The 18,894-nt window shown below is 33.9% G+C and overlaps 1 protein-coding gene across 1 annotated transcript; it reads right to left on the reverse strand.

Moving 5' to 3' along the window:
* Positions 1-332: 332 nt before the first annotated feature.
* Positions 333-1,403, reverse strand: LOC25497735 (uncharacterized). Its single transcript, XM_013592448.1, has one exon. It carries the CDS (start codon positions 1,401-1,403, stop codon positions 333-335), a length of 1,071 nt encoding a protein of 356 aa, XP_013447902.1.
* Positions 1,404-18,894: the final 17,491 nt, after the last annotated feature.

Here is an 18,894-nt window from a genome sequence, read left to right on the forward strand (position 1 = left end):
TTTTTAATCTCACCAAACTACCTTTTGCAAAACAAATTTAACAACTATTATGAATAAAAAGATAACGTTGATAATTAAAAAAAAAGGGTAGAAATCTAAATAATTTTTAAAACAAATAAAGTAGCAATAAAAATACGATTTACACCAACAACTTATTGAAATATATATATAATAGTTTGACATAACACAAAAAAATAAATACTATTACATAACTTCAAAGGGAGAGTAGCAATCAACTTATTGAATAACATTGACATGAAAACAAAATATAAAATCCGAACTGAAAGCTTAAGTGATGAATCCAGCATGGAAAGAAAACATAAAAATTGAATTTAAAGTTTGAGTGACAAATCAAGCTCAGAGGATTCTGAATCGGAGTCTTCTTCGTTGTTTGGCTCTGAATCGGAGTGTTCTTCGTTGTTTGGCTCTTGATTATGAATATCATCAGCGGTAGAAGTAGGAGCCACGATAATTTCCTTGTCTTTGTTTGAGTTTGAACATGAAGCAATATTTGTAAAAGAATCTCCATAATTTAGAATAGCCCTAATTTTATTACCATCTTCAATCTTTGAACTAGTTGCACCACCAAACCCTAGAATTCCAGCCCCTCTATTATTTCTCGATCTAACAAGAGAAGGGTTCAATATATCATTCAAACACAAAGTCCCATGACCATACCCGACATTATGTGGGGTAATTTTGGCGCTAGTATAAGGTGGTTTTTGAATCATTGATTCCATTCTAACCCCGGGTAGCCTATAATTATAAGGTGTAAAAAGAGTACTACGATAACTAAAATAAGGGTTAAAAGAAGGAGGTTGCCCCAAACCTAAAGGATTTTGATCATACCTTTGTTGACATTGCTTTTCAAATGCACGTTCCTTTCTATGGGCATTTTGGTGCCCACCCAACGCTTGTGCAGTAGAAAATTTTGCCTTGCAATAGGTGCATGAAAATGACCTTGAATCTCCTTTTCCTTCGTTGTTCTTATGTTGAAAAGGAGATGTTGAACCGGCTGGAATAGGGCTGAAGAAACCATGCTCTTGCACCTTCGACTTGCAAAGCGAGTGGTCTTTTGATAGCTTTGTGAAATCAAAAGACTTGTTGGAATTGGTGTTTGGGGATTGATGTTTTTTGTTCTCATCTTCTTTGCCTTCATTGTTTTTATTAGGCAAAGAAGATGATGAACCAGATTGATAAGGTCTAAAAGCACTTCCCTCATGCATCTTTAACTTGGAAACCGAATCGTCTCGCGGTAGCTTAACGAAGTCGGTAGCCTTGATGGAGTTGGAGTTTGCAGCTTGATCTTCATTCTCCTTCATGTTCACAATCTCTTTTGTGTGGGAAGAAGAATCATCTTGATCTTGTGATGTGGCAGAGAGGGTACTGGATTTGGATGCCATGATGCAAAGTAAGTATCGCAAACTATGTCTTTGTGGTTTTGATGTGATGAGAAGCTTATTAGAAGAGTTCATTATATAGAAAATATTTGTGTTAATGCAAATGTGTTCTTTAGGAAAAAGGATCGAAATATCTTTATGAATATGGATTAAAAATTTGAAACGACGTGAGAAAAAATATTACACCGATTGATTTGTACATTTGGCGATGTAAGTTTGTCTTCATTAATGGAAATATAAGCTTTTAAAAAGGCTTATTTATTTAAAAAATATCTAAGTTAATGTAGATATCTTTAAGAATATGGAATGAAAAGCTGAAACGATATGGGGAAGAAAATCGTACCGATTGATTCATAATATGGAATTTAATTTAACCTTGCTTCTTTAATGACCGATATGTCTATATTTTCTTCAACACGGGTTGGATTAATACTTCAAAAGTTATAAATAATTAATTTGATCAAATCTTATTGCTTTCTTGACCCACATAAAAAAAAGGGATCTTATTACTTTTTGTCAAAAAAAATAATCGTATTGCTTTTTTCTTTTGTTTGGACAAAATTCAAATCATAGTACACAAATAATATTTGGCAAAAAAAAATACAAAAATAATAAAATTCAAATATTATTCCTTATAGGTAAATTCAAATGTATTTTTTTGACGAAAAATAAAGGCTTAAATATATTTTTGGTCCCTATAAATATACCAACTTTTCGTTTTAGTTCCTCTAAAATTTTCCTTCAACTTTTAGTCCCTATAAAATTTTGAGTCACTATTTTGGTCCCTATTTCAAAGTAAATTTTAGTATTTTTTTTTAATGAAATTGTACATAAATGTGTAGAATATTGTAAAAACATTTCCAACAAATAAAATTAGAATTTTTTAAGTAAACATAAATTATATATGAATTTTTAACCATAAATAATATAAAAATTCATATTAAATTCATGTTTGATTAAAAAATTCAATTTTTTTTTCGGAGAGATTCTTATAATATTATGAATTTTTCTGGAAAATTTGATTCAAAAATATGAATTCTACATATGAGTTTACTTTAAAAGAGAGACCAAAAGTGAAGATGGAAAAATTTTTAGGGACTAAAAGTTGAAGGAAAATTTTAGATGGACTAAAACAAAAGGTTGGTATATTTATAGGGACCAATAACATATTTAACCCTATAATAAATTCAAATATTATTAACAGGCTATTCCTACGAATTCGCAGCGGCGGAGCCCTTCATGGGCTGGGGTGGGCAATGGCCAACCCAGAAAAATTAAAAAATTAACAATCATAGGTCTATTTCTTAAGATTTTATACGATTTTGTGTCGGTTTTAGGTTTGGATTGATCCGAATTTCCCAAAATGTTGTAATGGCCCATCCGAAAAATTTATATAATTTAATTATAGGTCTAATTTGCGAGACTTTAAACAATTTTTCAATATTTCCACAGTTTCAAAAGTGACATAAGTGATTTTTAGTGGCCCACCTGAGTTTTTTTTTTCTAGCTTCGCCACTGCGAATTCGGAGGCTCGACTCTATAAGTGAAAAGAGGCCCGTAATAAAATAAAACCGTATTTTTTTTAAAGAACAATGTTTTATTTAAATTTTTTAAAAGATAAATACAATGTGTTGTATATATACCCAAAGGTGAATATCACAACCGAATGTAACCTCAAATCACCTCCCAAAAAAACATAATAAAATTCAAATAATATTCCTTATCGGTAAATTCAAACGTATTTCTTTTGACAAAAAATAAATTCACATATCATTAACAGGCCATTCCTACGAATTCGCAGTGGCGGAGCCCTTCATGGGCTGTGGTGGGCCACGACCTACCTAGAAAAATTAAAAAATTAACGAAGATAGGTCTACTTCTTAAGATTTTATACAATTTTGTGTCGGTTTTAGGTTTCGACTAATCCAAATTTTCGCAAAATGGTGTAGTGGCCCACCCGAAAAATTTATATAATTTAATTATAGGTCTATTTTGATTTTTGCGAGACTTTAAACAATTTTTCAATAGTTATAGTTTTCCGCAGTTTCAAAAGTGACATACATGATTTTTAGTTGCCCACCTGAGTTTTTTTTCTGGTTTCGCCACTGTGAATTCGGAGGCTCGGCTCTATAAGGGAAAAGAAGCCCGTAATAAAATAAAACTGTATTTTTTTTTAATGATCAATCTTTTATTTAAATTTTGTAAAAGATAAATACAATGTGTCGTATATATACCCAAAGGTGAAAATCACTACCGTATACATGAGTAACCTCAAATCACCCTCCCAAAAAAACACCCACCTAACACCAAAAGCAAGAGGATCCAGTTATTGTGGTTGTACTTAGTAGTACTATTGGGCTATAATTTTTTTTAGGCTCATACCTTGCGGAGGCCCAACTCCATTGAGTTGTTTGCACACCCCAAGATGCTTGGAATAGGTTTACGGCTTATTTTGCCGAAAATAAAATCAAGAAAGCCTTAGAGACTGAGTTACAACAAAAGATGGTTATATGAACTATTGGAATAAAAGGTTGTCGAAGCAGTTGGTGAAGAACCAAAGGAAATAATGGTTTAGGGTCAAAAGCTCGACTGCATTTTTTATGAAGAGCCTTTAGGTTTTGAAAAATATCCTTATCTTGAAACGAAAAAGATCTAGGTTCAAGATTCTTTGGAAGAAATTGATTTGGGAGATGAATCAATAAAAAGGCCAACTTACATAAGTTTTAATATTGGCCCAAAACTTAAGGTTCAAATAGTTGCACTTTTGAAGAAGTACAAAGACTGTTTTGCTTGGGATTATAATGAATTGCCTGGATTAAGCAGGAATGTGGTAGAATTGAAGTTACCAATTCGGCCAGACAAGAAACCAGTAAAACAGCTTCCAAAAAGGTTTGCACCTCAGATCATGTCGAAGATTAAAGAGGAAATCGAAAGACTCCTCAAAAGCAAGTTTATTAGAACCGCAAGGCATGTTGAGTGGTTAGCAAACATTGCTCCTGTAATTAATAAAAATGGAATTCTTAGAGTTTGTATAGACTTTAGAGACCTGAACAATGCTACACCAAAGGATGAATATCCTATGCCAGTGGTAGAAATGCTAGTTGATTCTGCAGCATGATTTGAATACTTGAGTATGCTCGATAGCTATTCTAGTTACAATCAAATTTCATCGCTGATGAACATGTGTCTAAAACAACATTTCGGTGTCCAGGAGATTTAGGCACGTACGAATGGGTAGTAATTCCTTTCGGCTTAAAGAATGTTGATTCTACATACCAAAGAGTAATGAATTCAATGTTTCATGATTTTGTTGATAAATTTATGCAGATTTATAGTGATGATATTGTTGTAAATTCTTCGTTGGAAGATGATAATTTAGAACACCTTCGACTTTCATTTGAAAGAATGAGAAAATATGGATTGAAATGAATCCACTGAAATGTCCCTTTGGTGTATTTGCAGGTGACATATATTTAAATGTGTTGTTAACAAATATTCTTTAAATCGTTATTAACATATATGGCATCTTTAAATGTGTTGTTTGTAGACCAGCAAGATGCTCTTCTCAAGTGGTAGACATATATTTAGCAGCAATCTTGCATACTATTAATATATTTGGTGTGCTTGCAACTCCATCCGATTTTCTTTGTTAGCGCCCTCATTGCACTTCGCAAAGGTACATATTCATTCTTCTATTGCAATGTTTGAAAATGCATCTAAAGGAAAGTGCTTGACATTGGACTCCTCCTTTCTTGATTCTTTTGCGGTCTCACACCATAGCCGTAGAGTTAAGGAAATTATTTTGGTCTTGTGGAAGGCCCCGTCATCTCCTTGGTTAAAAGTTAACACGGACGGCTCAGTGCTAGGTGGTCATGCAGCTTGTGGGGGGCTGTTCCGTGATTTTCTTGGTACTTTCTACGGAGCTTTTTGTTGTAATATTGGTATACAATCTGTTTTTTATGCGGAGGTGCTTGGTTTTATTATTGCTATTGAGTTTGCAACCCGCAAAGGGTGGAGAAACATCTGGTTAGAGAGCGACTCCACTAGTGCTTTGTTGATTTTCTCTAATTCCTTGCGGGGTCCTATTATGCTCCGTAACAGATGGCATAATGCTCGACGGTTTGGGAGTTCAGGTTATATCTTCTCATATTTTTCGTGAAGGAAACTGTTGTGCGGATAAATTGGCCTCTTTGGGGCACTCTAGTGTTGGTCAAGTTTGGTTGGACAAGCTCCCTACTGATTTGAGTCTAGATTTCTTTCCCGATAGATGTGGGCTTCCTAATTACAGGCTTCCTTAATTTGTTTTTAAATGGAGTCTATTGTTTTTGCTGTTTTATTTTCTGTTTGTTGAGGGTTTTTGTATAGTCCCCCCTCCTTTTGTAATTATTTTTTCCCTTTTTTAATAAAATTTCCATGAGTGTTCTGGTGTAGGATGGAGGTCTCTTGAGGTGTCAACCTAATTGGAATGTCGATGACGCCTACACTCTCCTAGTTTATAAAAAAAAAAACAACAACAACAACAACACATTTCAGCAAGGATCTATGTAGTCGACCAGAATCCCCTAGGACACATTAGAAGCAACACATGTTGACACAATCCCATTCAGTCAAAGGTCTGATGTCATTAAAAAAAATCAGTATATATATGAATATGTATAAGACAAAAAAAATTGATACAAATTAAAACACCAGAAGCTACATAAGTGAAAGTTAAAGTCTTAATTGTTGCATGAATATAATTTTCCGGTCAAAAGTATACAAATAGTTGGGTTCAACAGAGAAACCATATGCATCAAAACATAAACAATTTTAAAAAATAAATTAAAGCATAGTAACAACTATTCTAACTTATATTGGATGTATCAAAACATATGCATACATTTACATATTGGGTTAGAGATATCAAATTAAAAGTATTATGTGAGAAATTTCATTAGGCTTGAGCCAAGTTTTTTTTTTTTTTTTTGAGAAAGGGCTTGAGCCAAGTTACAGTTTACACTTGTTGCCATCTGAAAGTGATAAAATGAGGATATAAATGATTTTAAAAAGTTATAAAAACCAACTTTATATATCATCATCATAAGGCCATTGAAAACATATTTGACTATAAATGCTAGTTTTCTAGTCAAGACTCTCAACTGCAAATGTAACTCAGTCACAAACACTTACACACTTACCATTTTGGATTGAAACTATTAGTGATAGAGAGAGGAACAATAAACTTTCACTTGCATCATCAGGAACCTCAAACCACCCTTCCAAAAAAACACCCATCTAACACCAATTAAAACTTAGTAGTAGTTATATAGAAGAAAATCACAATCACTCTTTCAAGGATGCCTAAATAATAAATATTAAAAAATTGAGTTCTTGAACTAGTCAATTATTTGTGTGATATGCATCAATATTGTATTGAATTTTTTTAGGAATCACGCATAATAAAATTGTGCTTCAGAAAATATTTACAGTTCAATCCTTTAATGATGCAGTACCATTGAATTCTATAGGAATTTATGGAGAATAAAAAAATTGAGTTTTTATGTTCTTCGGGAACTACTCACAATCCAACATCAATTAATTGTGCAATCCATATGCATCGCTATTGAATTCATTGAATTCTTGAGGAATTCATGGAGGATAAAAATTGATTTTTAAGTTCTTCAGTAACTATATAACCGATTTAGTCGGTTATTTATACGATCATTCAAGGATGTAACTCTTTTGATGAATTCTTCCGGAATTCATAGAGAACAGTATCGAGTTCCTCAAGAACTACGTAATATATCTCTTTAATTTTTTAATATGAGATCAATCCTTATGCAATACTTCAGGAATGCATATCCAATACTTCACATATGGAATAAATAAACACAATAATATAATACAATTCACATAATAATGATTTAATGTATCTATAAGACACTGATTTCAATTGATGAAATTGTAAAAGTATAACCTATAATCATCTATACAAAAATCAAAACTTATTTACATAAAAAGAAATAGATTAAGAAAGAATTGCATACCTTTGATAAGCTCGTGCTCATAACGTGTTATGAAACTATTAGAATAAGAACAAGAGTAAAGAGAAGTACAGAAAAAGATAGAAACATAAATGATTATATTATTCTCTTTTAGTGTATAATTATGTTACATGTGGCTACCGATATGACTTAAGAAATAAGTACTTAAAGGATAAGTACAAATAGGTGTGACTTAAAGATAATTAATATGACGTCACTTAATAGATAAGTACATGGGTTTGTGGACATCCACTTATAATATTCATAACACAATGAAAGTATTATGTGGTGTCTAACATGAATTAAAAAATGGGATAAGGGTTCTGAAACTATCTCTAAGTTACGGCAGCTAGGGGTTTTTTTTTTTTTTTTTTTTGTGTTGTTGGGTAAAATTGTGTTGTTGCAGGTTGCTTTTTATAGGACTGAGATCAGTGTTTGTTTAAAAGAAAAAAAAAACTGTATGCCTTGAACTTATCATCTAATAATATAAATAAATAAAGAAAAAAGATAAACATGTATATTTTTTTGGATTTGGACTGTTTTGTACTTATCATCTAATAATATAAATAAAAATAAATAAAAAGATAAATACGAATAAACTAAAATTAAACTTAAAAGAAAGGTGAAATAAAGATAATGAATAATAATAAAAAAATGGAAATGAATTAAAATAAAAATTAAAAGGATTAATAATAATAAAAAATAGAAGAAGGCCAGACTCTAAACCAAAAAAATGAGGTATTTTAAAATACATCTCTGCCAAAATTTTCTCTGAAAAGTCAGAGACTATTCATGATCAAACTACGTATGAATGTAAGGTCCTTAGGTCAAAGATTGGGGTATGACAAGTAAGCTTCCAACAATAGAATCTTCAGACTAAATGGAAAATATTTGAAAAGATATAAGCCTTTATTGAAAGAAGTTAAAATAATATGTAGTTTCCACAAGAAACGAGAAACTTGGCGTTAAAATTGAAACTGAGGTTAACGCCAAGAAGCGATTATGCTAAGTCAAAGATGTTGTCGAATATTGCAATTAAAACATAGGAAATGGAAATGGCATTTTGATTACGTTAAAAGCCAACTAACGGGCCAAAATACAATGTCAAAATATGGATAGAATCATTAAAGCTAATTCGACATCCTAGTTACAAAAAACTATCCTTGGCTTTAAAATACAAAAACCTAAAATCTTGCATCCTCTATGAAGCGGAAATGAACGAGGAACCAGGCAAGTTCAACATCAAAACGACATGAAAGACAAATATCTGCCGTTGAATACTCGTCGTCTGTCCCAGGAAAGGGCCAAAAGATGTTGCGTCTCCTCCCATAACCCTTACAAGTCCCGTTGGAGGTGCAGATGAGCCTATACTCCAATTCCGGGAGAAAAGACCTCAACCAGTGACGTTCCCAAAAGCAAGGAGGACCTTCAGCATTCATGATGGCCCTTCTACAATCAGTCAATCGCTTTCGATTGAAAAGGTCCCGGAAGATAGGTAGGACCTCACTCATTAAGAAACCATTTTTGGCCAACACCTTCAACATCAGCTCGAAGTACTTAGCCCCATCAGACCCCCGAGCGGCTCCCTTTTTGAGGATTAACTTTATCTCCTCCAGGTCGGGGCGTCCCCCGTGAAGCAAATTGGCTGCCACCACCACGCAGTATGCTTCATGTCCACTATGCGAAAGCCGTTGCATGAACTTGCGTTTTGCTACGCGGGGCTGGTGGTCAGAAATGTACCGCAAGCAGTCTCTTGGTAGAGCCCTGAGCACCGCTTTTTTGTTGGCAAGTTTTTTGTGGTAAACAGAAGTAGCTTTGAACCTCAAAAGATTCTGAGTACCAGAGGCCGCCACTTTCTTGACGATAACGAGAAGAGCATCTTCTGGAAGTCGTTCCATTGTTGCAAAAGTTTAGTTTTCCTTCTTTAAAACAAGGGGAAGAAAAATGCAAATTTTTTTTTACTTAGATTTGGATGTTATGGTACAAAGTAAGTATCGCAAACTATGCCTATAGGTTTTGATATGATGAGAAGCTTATCAGAAGGGTTAATTATATAGAAAATATTTGAGTCAATGCAAATATGTTCTTTAGGATAAGGATCGAAATATCTTTATGAATATGGATTAAAAATTTGAAACGATGTTAGAAAAAATATTACACCGATTGATTTGTGCATGAATATCTCTTGCTTCCTAATTTGGCGATGTAATTTTGTCTTCATTAATGGAAAGATTAGCTTTTAAGAAAGTTTATTTATTTAAAAAATATTTTAGTCAATGCAAATATCTTTAAGAATATGGATAGAAAATCCGAATATGGTGAAGAAAATCGTACCGATTGATTCATAATTTGGGATTAAATTTAACTTTGCTTTTTTTAATGAATAATATGTCTATATTTTTTTTTTTCTGTGGTGGTTAGGATTCGAACCTCGGACCTTACATATTTTATACATTGTCCCTAACAACACAATTGAACTAAGTTCACGAGTACAAATGTCTATATTTTTTTTTTAAGGAAACATATGTCTATATTTTCTTCGACACGGGTTGGGTTAATACTTCAAAAGCTAAATAATTAAAGTTGCTCTTGATCAAAATCTTATTGCTTTCTTGACCCAAAAAAAAAAAAAAGGGATCTTATTACTTTTTGTCAAAAAAAAAATCGTATTGCTTTTTTCTTTTGTTTAGACAAAATTCAAATCATAATACAAAATTAATAAAATTCAAATATTCTTCCTTATCGGTAAATTCAAACGTATTTTTTTACGAAAAATAAATTCAAATATTATTAACAGGCCGTTCATACGAATTCGCAGTGGTGGAGCCCTTCATGGGCTAGGGTGGGCACGGCCCACACAGAAAAATAAAAAGATTAATGATCATAGGTCTATCTCTTACAATTTTGTGTCAATTTTAAGTTTCGGCTGATCTAAATTTCCGCAAAATTGTGTGGTGGCCCACCCAAAAAATTTATATAATTTAATTATAGTTCTATTTTGCGAGACTTTAAACAATTTTTCAATGGTTATAGTTTTTCGCAGTTTGAAAAGTGATATACATGATTTTCAGTGGCACAACCAAGCTTTTTTTTTTCTTTTCTGGCTCAGCCACTGTGAATTCCGAGGCTCGGACGTGTAAGTGAAAAGAGACACGTAATAAAATAAAAGCGTATTTTTTTAAAGAACAATTTGCTATTTAAATTTTTTAAAAGATAAATACAATGTGCCGTATATATGCGGTACACCCAAAGGTGAAAATCACTACCGTATACATGAGGACCTCAAACCACCCTCCCAAAAAAACATCCACCTAACACCAAAAGCAAGAGAACTCAATTATTGGGGTAGTACTTAGTAGTACTACTGGGCTATAATTTTTTTTTAGACCCATAACTGGGGGAGGCCCAGCTCCACTGAGCTGTTTGTAAACCCCAAGGTTCGGCCCTAATTATTAATGAATAACATAAGTACAGCAACCTTTGATTCAAATTTCAATTATATGGCCCAAATATAATATATTTTGTAAAAAAAAATATATATGGAACTGTTAGTCTGTAATTTCGATAAGCTCAATTAATGCGGTCAACTATTGTTGACTTTTGACTTTTCAAGAATCAAAGTCTTTATGGGGATTTCGACAGGGTCTGACTTAGCGTGTGAAAGAGTCTAAAAGCTCCAAAGTTCGATAAGATGTAAGCCACGATGAAAGTCGTCGAAGTCAAAGTAGTTACTGTCAAAGTGGGAAGAGTTTGAATCCAAAGAACAACGGTTTCCTTGATGAAAACGTGGGAGACAAACAGTTTCTCGATGGAAGAAGTGCTGATCGTGGCAGTTAGCCTTTTTAAATTATTTTTCGATGTATAAATAGGTAGTTTTCCATATGGAAAATGGGTCCAAATCTTTTATAGAAATTCTAAGCACTCGAAGTACCGACGTCTAGAGTAAAGAGTCATACAGAATGTATGTAATCTGATTTCTCGAACCACCTTTATTTTAATGCAATAAAATTTACCTTTTCTTTAACAATCTACGTTTTAAACTTTTAGTTTTTACTTTCATTTACTGCGTTTTCTTTTGTTTTATCATTTTTTCTATCGAAAGACACCATACAGATTCGTCTTGTTCATAAAGCAACCTATGAATTTGATGAACGTTCACTCATTTTTTGTAAAAACATTGCACAACATGTCCTAGGATTTCTGGCATGTGGCTCTCATCAAACATGTCATAAAATGAAATGGTTAATATTTCGACAAGGGTTGTATTGGTCATCCATGTTAAAAGACTGCATTGAATTTGCAAAAGGGTGCCAGAAACAAGAAGGAATTCAACATGTACCTGCAAGTGATTTAAATTACATAATAAAACCTTGGCCATTTAGAGGTTGGGCCTTAGATATAATTGGTGAAATTCATGCTGCTTCATCTAGAGATGATCGTTTTGTTCTAGTTGGAATATATTATTTCACTAAATGAATTGAAGCCATTCCGTTGCCTAAGGTTGACCAAGCGATCATGATTAATTAGTTTTATTCAAAATCACATTCTTTATAGATTTGGAATTCCTGAAACTATCACTATGGATCAAGGATCAATCTTTATTGGTAAAAGATGGTTGATTTTGTCAACCAAACAAGTTTCAAGTTGCTAATTTCGACATCATATTATGCTCAAACAAATGGTCAAATTGAGATTGCCAATAAGATTATCATTAATTTGATAAAGAAAACTACACATGTGAAACCGAAAAATTGGCACAGGACTTCAAACCAAATCCTTTGGGCTTGTCGAACATCTCCAAAAGAATCAACAAACTCTACACCATTTCGTTTGGCTTTTGGGCACGACGCAATTTTAGCAGTGGAAATCTATGTGCAATCAGTCATAGTACAAAGACAAATGGAAGTTCCAACAGATCAGTATTGAAATATGATGTTGGATGAGTAGGTTGAGGTGGATGAAGAAAGTCTGATGGCATTAGACGTGCTTTTGAGGCAAAAAGAAAATGTCGTGAAAGCCTATAATAAGAAGGTAAAGTCAAAACCTTTTAACCTTGGGGATTTTGTATGGAAAGTACTTTTGCCTATGGACAAAAGATATAGAGTCTTGGGCAAGTGGTCACCAAATTGGGAAGGACCATTTAAAGTTATACAAGTATTTTCAAATGGTGCTTATGAAATAGAAGAGTTAGCTTCCAACAATAGAATCTTCAGAATAAATGGCAAATATTTGAAAATATATAAGCCTATATTGAAAGAAGTTAAAATAATACAGGAGTAGTTTCGACAAAAAGCGAGAAACTTGGCGTTAAAATTGAAACTGAGGTTAACGCCAAGAAGCGATTATGCTAAGTCACGGATGTTGTCGAATATTGCAATAAAAGCATAGGAAATGGAAATGGCATTTCAATTACGCTAAAACCCAACTAACGGGCCAAAATACAATGTCAAAATATGGATAAAACCATTAAAGCTAATTCGATACCCTAGTTACAAAAACTATCATTGGATTTAAAATACAAAAACCTAAAATCTTGCATCCTCTATGAAGCGGAAATGAACGAGGAACCAGGAAAGTTCAACATCAAAACGACATGAAAGACAAATATTCGTCGTTGAATACTCGTCGTCTGTCCCAGGAAAGGGCCAAAAGATGTTGCGTCTCCTCCCATAACCCTTAAAAGTCCCATTGGAGGTGCAGATGAGCCTATACTCCAATTCCGGGAGAAAAGACCTCAACCAGTGACGTCCCCAAAAGGAAGGGGGACCTTCAGCATTCATGATGGCCCTTCTACAATCAGTCAACTATTGTCGATTGAAAATGTCCCAAAAGATGGGTAGGACCTCACTCATTAAGAAACCACTTTTGGACAACACCTTCAACATCAGCTCGAAGTACTTAGCCCCATTAGACCCCCGAGCTGCTCCCTTTTTGAGGATTAACTTTATCCCCTTCAGGTCGGAGCGTCCCCCATGAAGCAATTTGGTTTCCACCACCACGCAGTATGCTTCATGTCCACTATGAGAAAGTCGTTTCATGAACTTGCGTGTTGCTACGCGGGGCCTGTGCTAGTGATTCAGTAGCACAGGTAGAAATTTTCATATGGAAAATTACGTTTATAGGGTCTGTTTAGATTAGCTTATTTTAGAGCTTATGTAAACAAATATTTTTTATGTATTATTTATACGTGTGTTAATGTAGTTTATGAAAAAAACAGTTTATGAAGGTACAATTTTCGTTGATGAGAACTTATGAATTAAGATAAAAACTGATTTATTGGTAAGCTCTTTTTCATAAACTCAAAATAAGCTCGATCCAAACATGGCCATAATAGCATATGTTTGTGGATGTAGAAAACAGAGAGATATTGAAGTGGTTTTCAACACTTTTGCATGAACACCTTGGAGACTACGTTGAAGATGGATGAAACTTCATTTCAAACATGCAAAAAGTAATAAATAACATTTATGTAGGCTCGCATGTTATGTTTGGTGCACCTATTGATGGGTACAACGGAACAATTTCTTTTAGCGTTATACGCTATCAGGGGTGCAGTTCAAACATTTGAAAATTTGGATCACCACACGCTTAGTTCAGATATGTTGTTTTTTGTTTAATATGGCTGAGATATTGTAAGGTGAAATCATGACTGAGGGCATTGCTAGAACTTTTATGTTTAATTTAGTGGTTTTTTTAATTTATGTTTAAATTAAACATAAATTAAAAAGTAGTGTGCGCATTAACTGCAGTCTTAGTCATTTAGAGTATTTCAAAGGCCACATTAATCAGGTGATGGACAATACTGGATCAACAAGTTTTATTTTGTTTGATAGAAATGTTTGAAACTACGTGGGTAAAAGTGTTCAGGATCTGATTGATGCTCTAGGACAGGTATCTTATAGTGCACAGTCAGTTTTATAAATGCACTTAAACGTTTATGCACAAATCCATTATATTGAGTTAAATTTTACGTTAATAATGCAGGGTGTCAGTTCTGATGTTTACCCTACTGAGTTGGATGTTCTAATTGGAAAAAGAATGTTGTTCAAGGTTGAAATTGCAAATGGCAACTTGCTTCACAGCTAGCGCAATTACGGTGTTAAACGAACTTCCGACATTGCTGATCTTATCAAAATGTTCATTAAGCGTCATGTCCTGAAGGTGAATGCTGTTTTTGGTTGATTAGAATACGTATTTTCAGCTGTTTGTATATTTATTATTATAATTTGGTTGGTCTGATTGTAATATTCTTCTTAGATTGTTGATGAGGACGATGAAGCATAAATCATTATATGTTTGTTGGGTTAATTGCCTGTTGCACGACTAAGTTGATCTATATATGCCTAATATTCTTTCATTATGATCCAGTTGCCCTTGATGATTTACTAACAGGAATTATTTTCTGTTAATCTAAAACAATTTAAATGCACAAATGTGATTCTATTTTTATAAATAGAATAAAATATATATTGATGTTTAATACTTTGACAAATTAGCTGTGGTATTTTTAATAAAACACAATTTTTATGAAAAGAATACAACATTGATTGCAAGGCTAAGCAAAACATAGAAATTAGTATATTATAAATGTATAAGTTATGGTGGAGGACTATAATGTCTGATACATTTCTAACAGACAACATACAAGAGAATATAAAATAGATATTACCATATTTATTTTATTCTATTTGCAAAAAATAGATGAATTCATTTTATCACATAATGGAAACCAAGATGAATTCTATAAAAAAAAAAAAGAAAAGAAACCAAGATGAATTAATTGTATTGAGTTATGATAAAGAATAACAGGTGAGACCTTAAAAGAAAGTTGAATAGGGACCGTTGAGTTTCTCATGGCTGTGAGTTCATTGATTATTGCGGGCCTCTAGGATAATCAATGATTGTAGACGCCGGTTAGCTTCTGATTTAGTAACTTATGATGTTAGGTTTATTCAGAGACAAGTCAACGAAGTCGCTCATAGTTTTGCTAGAGTGGATTTGCGTCATGCTAATTTCCATATTCATATTAAGATTCCATCTTGTATCTCTATTATTATGAATGAAATGAAATAAGTTTCTTCTTATAAAAAAAAAACAGTTAATTATTTGCAAGTATCAAAATTGTGTTGTATATTAAACTAACCTCAGTATTATATAACATAATTAAACATCTATGCACCAATATCCTTTCACAGAGTAGAGGTAAAGTCTAGAAAATTTGAGTTCACTTATTTGAGAATCCTTGTGCAAACCAAATACCATGTCCAACACTTATCAATTTTTTCAGTTATATATACCATAGAGTTCCAAAAGTGCGGTCTACGACATGCTCACATCTTAGTGTTCTTGCGTCCTGAGTTCCGATGTCTTCATCTTAATAGTATCGACAAGATTATATCAGCTGAAATTCCTGATGTTGCGAATTCGATGAAAAATCACACCAATAACAACTTGATGTGTGGAGCAAGGGATAATCAAGCAACCAAAACAAAGTGTATGAAAGTTATAAATACAAGCCAAAAGTAGAAAACAACGGCAAGAAGAACAAAAGAAAAAAGAAGAACACAGAGAAATTTGTTGACCCAGTTCGGTCCAATCTGACCTAGTCTGGGGGAGAGAGCAGCCCTCCGATCCACTATTTGATGAGTAACGTTACAAAGAGAAATCAATGGGTTACAAGAATAGTCTCCCGCCTAATTCTACCCAAAGTCTCAATCTCTTCCCGTAACCAAGAGACTCCAATCCTAATAGTGTTTCTCTCTATCTCTCTCTCTACTCTCCAAGTTTGCTTTGATACAAGGTCTATATTTATAGTAAAAGTCCTGCTTAAAATCTATAACAAATCTGCCTAAAATTTGTAACAAATCTGTAACAAAAACTGTAACAAATCTGCTCCCAAAAATATGTTTTATTTTTATCCGCCAGCGCACCATCGTGCCACGATGCGACCCCATCGTGCCACGATTTTTCCAGTGCCTTGCCCAAAAAACTAAAACCTCCATCGTGCCGCGAAGCCCAGCCGTCGTGCCACGATTGTGCAGAAACCTGATTTTAAGTTAACTCTCACACCTGATAAGAAGTGTTACCCAAAACTGTACGACACTGTTGCTTCCCTTATGATACATGGTCCTTGCAGTCCGCAAAACATGAAATCACCATGTATGCTGAATAAAAAATGCACCAAATACTTTCCGAAAAAATTCGTCAACAGCACTGTGATTGATTGAAATGGTTACCCAGTATATAGAAGAAGAAATAGTGGTGTGTTCATTCAAAAAGGTGAATCATTTGTCGACAACAGATATGTTGTTCCTTACAACCGTCAATTGTTGTTGAAGTATAACGCCCACATTAACGTCGAATGGTGCAATCAGTCTCAGTCAGTCAAATATTTGTTTAAGTATGTAAACAAGGATCATGACCGAGTTACCGCAACATTCTATCAAGGCGGAGATGCATGCTACGACGAAATTAAAATGTACTATGATTGTAGATATCTTTCTGCATGCGAAGCTGTTTGGAGGATCTTTTCATTTGATATCAATTATAGGGAGCCATCTGTGGAGCGACTCAATTTCTATCTTGAATGTGAAGAGCCTGTTGTTTTTGAGGATCACGAAGACTTGGAAGATGTCATAAAGAAGCCTCATACCCGTGACACTAATCTTAGCATGGTTTGAGGCAAACCAGAAATATCCTGAAGCTAGAGACCTAACTTACAGTGAGTTCCCATTGAAGTTTGTTTGGAAGGCATCGTAACGTAAATGGACACCGCGACAGAGGGGTCTATCAATTGGTAGTATTCATTTCGTGGCTCCTGGTTGTGGCGAAAAATTCTACCTCAAGACCTTGCTTAACTAAGTTAAAGGTCATGTTTGCTATAACGACATTTACACAATTTGTGGAGTAAAGTATACTACATTCAAGGAGGCGTGCTTTGCGTTGGGTTTATTAGATGATGATGATAAACAGTTTGTGACGCCATTAACCAAGCTTCTTTTTAGGGGACTGCAAGTTATATGCACCGTTTGTTTGTGCAATTACTGGTATCAAACCAATTTTCTCAACCTGAGGTAGTTTGGAGCAAGACTTGGCAGAATTTGAGTGATGATATGCTACATCGACAGGGAAGGGTGTTGCGTGTCCCAGGTAAAAATATTTGATATAATTTGTATGCTAAACTTTTAATTCTCAGTTAATAATATATCAGGAAGTTACTGTGCTGCAAAAAAAATAATATACCTAAATAAATTAACATAACCGTGCTTTTGTAATATTGTATCATGTAGCCAACACGAGCAAAGATAAATTCATTTTACTTTTGTACATACAATTCCATTTTAATGCTGTCTTACTTTTGCTACAACAATATGCATGTGTAGTGCTAAACACTTGTATTGAATTGAATATGGATCGTAAACAAATAATAATTCATTACAGTGCAACTCCTAAATGAAGGACTATGCTAGGTATGCGTGTATCTTAAATGATATATATATATATATATATATATATATATATCACGCCATTTTTAATTACAACACTTGAATGTTTGCGTGCAGATTTGGTGCTTGATGATGACCAGCTGAAGAATTACACGCTAGCTGAAATTGAAAGACTGTTACACAGTCACGGAAAGAGTATGAAGGAGGACTACCCAACCATGCCTCGAACAGATGTCTCCTTTATACATGAGTCTCGTAACATATTGATATATGACGAGATGAACTACACCCAACATATGCTTGAGATTGAACACCAAAAACTAATGTCTACCATGACAGATGAGCAAAAAAATGTATACGACAAGATAATTGCAAGGGTGGATGCTATCCTTCCTGGTATTTTCTTTCTTTATGGATACGGTGGGACAGGAATGACGTTCATTTGGAGAGCATTGTCATATGCAATACGCTCGAGGAAGGAGATTGTATTAACAGTAGCATCAAGCGGAATAGCTGCTTGGCTTATACCTGATGAAAGAACGGCGCATTCAAGGTTTGGTATACCTATTATTCTAGATGAAATATCAACATGTGGAATACATTCGAAGAGCCCGTTAGCTAAATTGGTTTGTAAGGCAAAACTTATTATATGGGATGAGGCACCTATGATCCATAAACACTGTTTTGAGGCACTACATCGCAGTTTGAGGGATATCCTTCGTGTTCAAAACAATGGCCGGACAGACGTCCCTTTTGGTGGAAAGGTTGTGGTACTTGGTGGTGACTTTAGACAGATCCTTCTAGTCATACCTAAAGGAACGAGACAAGAAGTTGTAAATGCAAGCATTAACTCATCATACTTATGACAATTTTGTGAGGTATTAACATTGTCAACAAACATGTGTCTCTTACATGGTTCTTCAAGTTCTGATATCCAAGAAAGAAAACAATTCAGTGAGTGGGTGCTGGGTGGTGATGGTAGTGTTGTTGATGCCAATGATGAAGATAGTGATTTAAATATTCCAT

The sequence above is a fragment of the Medicago truncatula genome, chromosome 7 (genome assembly GCF_003473485.1).
Source record: "Medicago truncatula cultivar Jemalong A17 chromosome 7, MtrunA17r5.0-ANR, whole genome shotgun sequence".
NCBI classification, from domain to species: Eukaryota; Viridiplantae; Streptophyta; class Magnoliopsida; order Fabales; family Fabaceae; genus Medicago; species Medicago truncatula.